At 42.5% G+C, this 9,372-nt stretch overlaps 1 protein-coding gene across 1 annotated transcript in view; it reads right to left on the bottom strand.

Annotated features, from left to right (window-relative positions):
- tmeff1a (transmembrane protein with EGF-like and two follistatin-like domains 1a) overlaps nt 1-9,372 on the bottom strand; it is a 103,387-nt gene that overhangs the window by 53,893 nt on the left and 40,122 nt on the right. Inside the window, exon 2 of the mRNA XM_085805348.1 lies at nt 2,234-2,343. Coding sequence (XP_085661474.1) covers nt 2,234-2,343 — 110 coding nt within the window. The remainder of the gene's footprint in view (nt 1-2,233; nt 2,344-9,372) is intronic.

Below are 9,372 nucleotides of genomic sequence, written 5' to 3'. Positions count from 1 at the left end.
ACATCTGTAAATTCCAGCTCCAAAGAATTGCATTTGACACATATAGGGGGGAAAATGTCTTAAGTAAAAAAGGTTAGCATGTCTCCACAGTGTGTTGTTGAGATGTTTAGGGGACATCGGTAAATTGTAGCATTGACTGAAAGCCTGCATGTGAGGTGTTCAGGTGACAGCTGTAATTTGTACTGTCAACACAAAGTATGGAGGTGAGATGTTTAAAGTGACAGCTATTAATTATAATTTAAATCTGCAAATTTAATGTGGCATCAACTGAGTAAATGTGAGATGTTCAGGGAACAGCTGTAAATTGTGTGAACTGTTTCTTTTTTCTTTTATAACGTTCTGCTCCTGAGTCAGTTTTCTTGAATTTCTAGTTTTTAAACTGCTCAGTTCAGTTCATAAAACGTCTGAATGTGAGTTATTAAGAAAAGAAAAATTCACTAAATTCCCAGGAAGCCGAGCAGAGGACACACACACACACACACACACACACACACACACACACACACACACACACACACACACACACACACACACACACACACACACGCACACACCTGCTGCCTTCCTGTTGTAATTACAGCCTCATTAGAGAGAAATATGGCCGCCTTCCAGTCTGAGAACAAACAGACTCATCAGGCGCTGCAGAGCAGAGCGAGGCGTTCGAGGTCCGTCCGTCTTTGCAGCTCCGTGGTGCTGCAGCAGCTGTGTTGCTCAGCGGCACCGTGGCAGAGCCGGTGACCGGTCCACGTCACCATGGAGACGACTCTCATCACCCAATCTGTCCCTCCTTCCATCTCTCTTTCTTTCCTTCACTTTTCCCTTCTTTCTTTCCACAATCCTTTTTCCCTTCCTTCCTTCCTTCCTTCCTTCCTTCCTTCCTTCCTTCCTTCCTTCCTTCCTTCCTTCCTCCCTCACTTCTTTTCATATGTCCTTCCTTCCTTGACCCAATCTGTTCCTCCCTCCATCTTTCTTTCTTTCCTTCACGTTTCCCTTCTTTCTTTCCACAATCCTTTTTCCCTTCCTTCCTTCCTTCCTTCCTTCCTCCCTCACTTCTTTCCATTCCTCCTTCCTTCCTTGACCCAATCTGTTCCTCCCTCCCTCCATCTTTCTTTGAAAAAATGAAGAGGAGGAGGAGGACGACGAAGAAAACAAGACTGAGGGTAAATATGAAGTTTATCAGTTCAACCTCAGGGGTTGACCTGAAAGTCCAGATGTTGGGCAAACACCTGCCTCTGACTCCGCCTTCATTTAGTAACTCACAAAGGAAAAGACAGAAAGAAAGAAAGAAAGAAAGAAAGAAAGAAAGAAAGAATGAAAAAGTAAAGAAACAAACAAACAAACAAAAGAAGAAAGAACTAAAGCAAAAAAAGGGAAAGAAAGAAGGAAAAAGAAAGAAAGTAAGAAAGAAAGAAAGCAAGAAGGATTGAAAGAATGAAGGAAAAAGTAAAGAAACAAACAAAAGAAGAAAGAAAGGATGAAACAAAGAACAAACAAATGAAGAAAGAACTAAAGCAAAAAAAGGGAAAGAAAGAAGGAAAAAGAAAGAAAGCAAGAAGGACTGAAAGAAAGAAGGAAAAAGAAAGAAAGCAAGAAGGACTGAAAGAAAGAAGGAAAAAGTAAAGAAACAAACAAAAGAAGAAAGAATGAAAAAAGAAAGAAAGAAAGAAAGAAGAAGTGATGAGGAGGAGGAGGAAGAGGAGGAGGAGGAGGAAGAGGAGGAGGGAGAGGAGGAGGAGGAAGAGGAGGAGGGGGAGGAAGAGGAGGAGGGAGAGGAAGAGGAGGAGAATGAGGAAGAGGAGGAGAAAGAGGAAGAGGAGGGAGAGGAGGAGGAAGAGGAGGTGGAGGAGGAGAGGAGGAGGAGAGGAGGAGGAGGAGGAGGAAGAGGAGAAGGAGGAGGAAGAAGAGGAGGAGGAACATTAAGAAAGAAAGAAAGAAAGAAAAAGTAAAGAAAGACAGAAACAGACAAAAGAAGAAAGAAAGGATGAAACAAAGAACAAATGAATGAAAGAAAGAACGAAAAAGAAAGAAGGGAAGGAAGGAAGGAAGAAACAAAAAACAAACACATGAAGAAAGAACAAAAGAAAGAAAGAAAGAAAGAAAGAAAAGAAGAAAGAAAGAAAGAAACAGAGAAAGAACTAAAGAAAGAAAGAAAGAACTAAAGAAAGAAAGAAAGAAAGAACTAAAGAAAGAAAGAAAGAAAGAAAGAAAGAAAGAAAGAAAGAGAGCATCTCACCTGGAACTGACAGACACATTTGAGCGTAGCTCCGTCGTCTCTGCAGACGCCGCCGTAGCGACAGGTGGAGTCGTCACAGACACGCAGGTCGCTCTTCTTCTCCGACAGGTCTGCAGCAGAGAGAGAGGGGGAGGGGGCGGGGTCAGACGGAGGAGTGAGTGAGTGATTGACAGGTGCTTCGGCCAATCAGGAGCCAGCTCTGCTCCGGTCAGTTAATACAACACATCTGAATGGGACTTTCATTCACTTAGAGCTACGAGGACGTTTTCTTATCTGGGAGAAGATTAGAGGACGAACACACACACACACACACACATACACGCACACACACACACACAGGACCTTTATATCACTGACACACACACACACGCACACACACACACGCACACACACAGACACACACAGTCTGATAATAACACGTCTGCACGACTCAGAAATGTGCAGGAAACTTAAATTATCCACATTCACTCTGAGATAAAAGCCACAGATTCCTGCCTGTGTGTGTGTGTGTGTGTGTGTGTGTGTGTGTGTGTGTGTGTGTGTGTGTGTGTGTGTGTGACAGACCACAGCTGAGTGGACTTAGAAGAGCCGTAATGGCCTGTAATTACTGTTTCCTCCTCCTCCTCCTCCTAAAAATGGCCGCAGTAACAACCGACCACAGAAACCCTGAAGCCGTGGATGGATGCAGGTTGTGTGTGTGTGTGTGTGTGTGTGTGTGTGTGTGTGTGTGTGTGTGTGTGTGTGTGTGTGTGCGTGTGTGTGCGTGTGTGTGTGTGTGAACCTCGAGTTTAGAGGCTGTGAAGCTTCAGATTGAAGAAGGGAGGAGGAGGAGGAACTCAAAGACAAATAAAACCCTTCCTTCATGTTTTAAAGAGCAGCCTCCTGTAAAACAACATCTGAAGGAATCCAGCTGAACAACAGACTGTGGTGCAATGCATTCTGGGTAAATTACATTTCATAAAGTCCGTCTCGAGGAACCAACGTCCAACCAACCACTGAGCTCCTTTACAGAAGACGCTATATTGCGCAATTACTGTATGTGTAGGGATGGGCAAAAATATCGATACGGCAATATATCGCGATATTTTGTATCGCGATACGATATTCAAAATTTAAATATCGATATATCGTTTTTTTTTCAAATAATAAATCATGTTTCAGACATAAATCCAGTACAACGTCCGCACCTCTGCTCCGCGACAGACAGTGTGTTGTTCATGCAGATATGTTGTTGTAACTTGCGCTTGTATAGTTACAATAAAATGGCATGGATAATTTGAATTACATTGTTTTGACTCAGTTTGTCCCATGAATTATCACTGTCATCTGATGTACATACAACTTGGATTTTAAGATGCATAATGCCTTTTACATTTTTCAGTAAACTATGTAGAATATCGCAATATATCGCAAAATTTGGATATCGCAATATCATATCGTATCGTATCGTATCGTGACTCAAGTATCGTGATGCATATCGTATCGTGAGGTCCTTGGCAATGCCCACCACTAATTATGTGTGAATGTGCCAGATGGAGCCACAACAGTGAACATCGGTTGCTGGTTTCCATCGCAGGTTTTCCCAAAATAAAAGGGATATTTCTAAAATTTAGAAAAAAGTACAATAGTTCCTATTTGCAGCTGTTTCCATTGAAAGGTTTTTGTGAATGAGCCGTAACTCTGGTGAAGTCTGGTGACTGTAACAGAAGGAACTGTTGATTGGTTACTGACAGGGAAGTGTTATTGTGTGACACCGGCTGAGTTGAATGACTCGACCTCAAATGCCAAAGTTTAATTTAAAGGGATAGTTCGACATTTTGGCAAATTGGCCCATTGCCATAATCCCTATAGTCATAGCAGTAGGTTCGTTACCTTTAATTGTCGGTGCAAGCTGTTTTTAGAACGGCGGAGCAGAGCCGTGAGCTGCTCAGAGCTACGCTACCGAGGCTCATTATGGGATTTCTTGGTTTCCCTCATCAAACTCATCAAATACACAATCCAACAACTCCACAACGCTCTGGTGGACAAGTTGTGACCTGCACATTCACCACGCTATGAGATAATAACACAACGTTACCAGACAGAGTTGTTTTAGAGGGAAATACAGAGACTGCTTGATGAAAAACTGTCACTGAAGGCAACGCACATCAGCAGTTTTGCATGAATTTACGACGTGGAAAGAGAGCGGATTGAGAAATACCGGTTCAAAAATGAGCGGGCAAGCGCGTCGTCTTTGTTTTTCCCCCTGAACGTTAAGCGCAACAAGTGCAAATCTGATGCGCTATCTGATGCAATACACCTGGCGCTTTAATCTGATGTGCACTTTAGGGCACCGTGCAATACAACTTGGTACCCATGCACTCCTGCACTCTACCACTTGTCACTTTGGCCCAGCACTTTACCTCTCAGAAACTCTTCAGCTCCCACTACCCATGGAAGTGTTGTAAAAATGTCAAAGTTTTATCTCATTATAGTTGTTTTGTTATGTCCTTGTTGTCTGCATTGCTATGTCGTTTATAATACTACAGTATGTTTTTCTGTCACTGTACTGTTTTTATGTTTTGGGACTCCGGATGGAAATGAGCATTTCTGCTATAATCCGGCGCATTTACATGTTTTTATATGTTCAGTGATGTGCACTGTCCCACCCAAATAAACAAATAAAGAAAAAAAGAAAAAAGAATGTGTGTGTGTGTGTGTGTGTGTGTGCAGTCGACCCCGGCCGTGTTGTGTTGTGTTCAGGTTCCTCGCTCTCATACATTTTACAACAGAATCAGGGATTTGAGATGCACATCATTTCCTCTTCTGGACCGAAGCAGAACTAAAGGAGCTGACGGAGCGTGATGATGTCACCGGCCGCCGCCCTGGGCCTGGTCGCCATGGACACCTATCCTACCCCTCATCCCCCCATCTCCATGAGGAAATTACCCAGAGTTCATAGCATTGTGATGTCAAATACAGGGTTAGAGGAACTCATTTTGGCCCTGTAGAAGTTCCTGTAAACGTCTTCCCAGCAGAGCAGAGCAGCTGTGACAGATGTTTACTGTAACTCTGTGGGTTTGACCTTTAACCTCAGCGGAGAGAAGACGTCCTGTCTCTCTGGACCGAGGAAACTGTCCCGACCGCACGAAGGTCAAAGTGTTTCCTGTTCCCACACAAACATCAACATCAACATCAGCTGCAGATGTTTGGAGAACAGAGCAGCGCTGTGTTTAACGCTGCTTCCTGTTTGGACACAAACATCTGCAGCAGCTGACTGTGACATCACTGACTGACAGCAGCCAATCACATGACGGAGGAGGAGGAACTCTACAAACAGCCTTAAACTCAGAAGAAGAAAACACTGAGCTTTAAAGGGATAGTTCAACATTTTGTCAAATTGGCCCATTGCCATAATCCCTATAGTCATAGCAGTAGGTTCGTTACCTTTAATTGTCGGTGCAAGCTATTTTTAGAACGGTGGAGCAGAGCCGTGAGCTGCTCAGAGCTACGCTACGGAGGCTCATTATGGGATTTTTTTTGGTTTCCCTCATCAAACTCATCAAATACACAATCCAACAACTCCACAACGCTCTGGTGGACAAGTTGTGAGCTGCACATTCACCACGCTATGAGATAATAACACAACGTTACCACACAGAGTTGTTTTAGAGGGAAATACAGAGACTGATGATGAAAAACTGTCCCTGAAGGCAACGTACATCAGCGGTTTTGCATGAATTTCCCTCTACAACAACTCTGTCTGGTAACGTTGTGTTATTATCTCATAGCGTGGTGAATGTGCAGGTCACAACTTGTCCACCAGAGCGTTGTGGAGTTGTTGGATTGTGTATTTGATGAGTTTGATGAGGGAAACCAAGAAATCCCATAATGAGCCTCCGTAGCGTAGCTCTGAGCAGCTCACGGCTCTGCTCCGCCGTTCTAAAAACAGCTTGCACCGACAAATAAAGGTAACGAACCTACTGCTATGACTATAGGGATTATGGTAATGGACCAATCTGACAAAATGTTGAACTATCCCTTTCAAAACAAACAGAAGTCAGTCAGTAAAACGCGTGTGATGTGTCTGTGATCAATACTTTGAATATCGACACTAATCGATCAGATCGGTGTCTTCAGCAGCAGCTGGAGCGGTGCTGTTCTCTGTTCTCCTCGTCTCTCTGAATAAAACATGAAGCCCTGACCACTTCCTCTTTCTCCTCCTCCTCCTCCTCTATTTCCACTACCTCCAACCTTGTTGCAATGGGCGACAAAGCGACGCTGACATCCTTTAGCACAAGTGTTTTTTTCCTTTTCAGATTTTTATATTCAGCCGTGGTCTCAGTTCCTCTCTGTTTTGTGAAACAGATCTGCAGCTCTGTTTCACAAAACCTCAACCTGAACCTCCAGAGAAAAACTATCTACGGAAACAAGAGATGAGACTGAAACAGAAACATCTGGACCTTCACACTGAGGAGCCATGTTGTCGGCTCTCAGACTGAGACCAAACCAATGTGAGACCATTTCCGAGACTATATCCAGTCCCAGTCCTCATAATAACCATGCATCTCTATATTTACATGATTCCTCCTCAGCTACAAAGATAAAATCATATTTAATGTAAATAAAGTTTGGATAGAACAGAAGAACACAGCACAGAACCTGATGAAGTCTCCTCCCACTGTTCACACTGGTGAAACCAAGTTGTTACCATGGTTACACAAGCAGATACTTTAGTACAACTATTTGAATCATTTGGAACTTATTGAATAACATCCCAAAAACCAAAGTGAGACAATGACAGAGATATGTTTGTGGTCAAATAAAATAAAAAAAAGATGTGACTGCAGATGTTTGTATTAAAGCTCCTTCAAAATAAAGGTAGGTGTTTGTGTTAAAGCTCCTTCAAAATAAAGGTAGATGTTTGTATCAAAGCTCCTTCAAAATAAAGGTAGATGTTTGTGTTAACGCTCCTTCAAAATAAAGGTAGATGTTTGTATTAAAGCTCCTTCAAAATAAAGGTAGATATTTGTGTTAAAGCTCCTTCAAAATAAAGGAAGATGTTTGTATTAAAACTCCTTCAAAATAAAGGTAAATGTTTGTGTTAACGCTCCTTCAAAATAAAGGTAGATGTTTGTGTTAAAGCTCCTTCAAAGTAAAGGTAGATGTTTGTATCAAAGCTCCTTCAGAATAAAGGTAGATGTTTGTGTTAAAGCTCCTTCAAAATAAAGGTAGATGTTTGTATCAAAGCTCCTTCAGAATAAAGGTAGATGTTTGTATCAAAGCTCCTTCAGAATAAAGGTAGATGTTTGTATCAAAGCTCCTTCAAAATAAAGGTAGATGTTTGTGTTAAAGCTCCTTCAAAATAAAGGTAGATGTTTGTATCAAAGCTCCTTCAAAATAAAGGTAGATGTTTGTATCAAAGCTCCTTCAGAATAAAGGTAGATGTTTGTATCAAAGCTCCTTCAAAATAAAGGTAGATGTCTGTGTTAAAGCCTTGAAACTGAGCCTTAAAACCGAAGCCCCGCCCCTTCACCACCACTTGGACGACACCACCCATCCAAAACACACTCTTGAAGGATTTTGATTTGGTTTCTCTGAGTGTTTTATTCTGAAATCTGCTCTGTTTTTTTGTTTTTTTCTATTTCTATTGTTACTGTCAGCCAATCAGAGGAGAGGAAGCGGCTCAGAGTGATTATCACTGATCACTTCCTCACGTATTGATCCTTTAATTGAACCAAAGTGCAGCAGCAGCAGCAGCAGATCAGTTCAACACCAGATGAAACAGGAGGTTGGAGGGGAATTGAACCTGCTGCAGAGGAACCTGCTGCCTAATTACCCCCCAGCCTTCCTCCTCCTCCTCCTCCTCAGACTCATTTGTCCAGTTTTGTGTCGTTTTCCTCGGGGGGTTTGGGGGGGTTAGGGGTATGGGGGGGGCAGCTGGAGGCGCCCGAGGCCTCGGCAGATGCTCGGCTCGTTTGGCTTCATCAGCCGCCGCCGCCTTAATCTCCACCTGGGAAGCCCAGAGAGAGATAACGACGACGGCTTTGATGTTTTATTCATGTCGGACAGATCACAGGGCCACACACACACACACACACACACACACACAGCGACACAACAGGAAGTAATTGACCTCCAGGGAAGTTGTGCGTCCTGTCGGCTGCTTGGTTCGGGACCAACGGGACAATTAGGCCTGGTCTACTCTCCACCTGCAGCAGGAGGAGTTCACTCATCTGACTCTAATGGTTTGTCACAGAGTTTTAACTGTTGAAGTAAAAAAAATAATAAAATAAAATAAAATAAAAACTCTGAAAACATCGACATCCTTTGACAAATGGATGAATTAATATTTCATGTGCTCTCGTCATTTGTACCCTCCGATATCTTCAGTGCTGCTTTGATTTATCACTCGGTGCAGCTGAGGAGCCGATCTCAACCTCGTTTCTTATCTTCGTCTTTTTTTTTATAAATATATATTTATTTTTTTTGCAGCTTCACTTCACTTTCCACTTGACTTCACTGATTTTATAACCTGCTGCTGCTCTGGTCTCCACAAACACAGAGCATGAACCCACTAAACCTGCTGTGGCTTTCAGGTTCAAGCTATTAAACTAATGCTGCGTTCACATGGACTCTGGCAGAAAGACGGGACACGAAATACAAACAAACGGTCCGACAGAACGGCGATGGCGATATTGCGTATTGTCTGCAACAATTTCTTGTGTAGGCTATTATTTAAAGGACCAGTGTGTAATAATTGTCAAGCTTTATTGGTAAACTCTGTATCTGTATAAGTGTATAATCACTATAAAAAAAATCTGTTTCGTAGCCTTATAATTATTCTTTTTATATTACAAATTATAATTCTTCTTTCATATCTACATATAACAAGGGTCTTGCTTTAGAGAGTGTCGCCATCTTGCACCGCCATGTTTCTATGGCAGCCCAAATGGAAAATCCAGCCAGTCAGAGAGCACGATTCAAGAGTTTCACGTTCATTAATAAACCAGCTAAGAAGAAGGAGGAAGGAAAGAAGAAAGAGTTGGAAACAAAGTATTACCATAGCGTCTGCTGGACTCCATGTGAACGCAGCATGTTGTGACATCACAAAGTGACAGGAAGTCCTGACGGCTGGTTTTAAGGCTCAGTTTCTGAAT

Source organism: Trachurus japonicus, chromosome 17 (assembly GCF_045865225.1).
Source record: "Trachurus japonicus isolate A0001 chromosome 17, Traja_1.0".
Lineage (NCBI taxonomy): Eukaryota > Metazoa > Chordata > Actinopteri > Carangiformes > Carangidae > Trachurus > Trachurus japonicus.
This window is presented reverse-complemented; position numbering and strand designations above follow the sequence as displayed.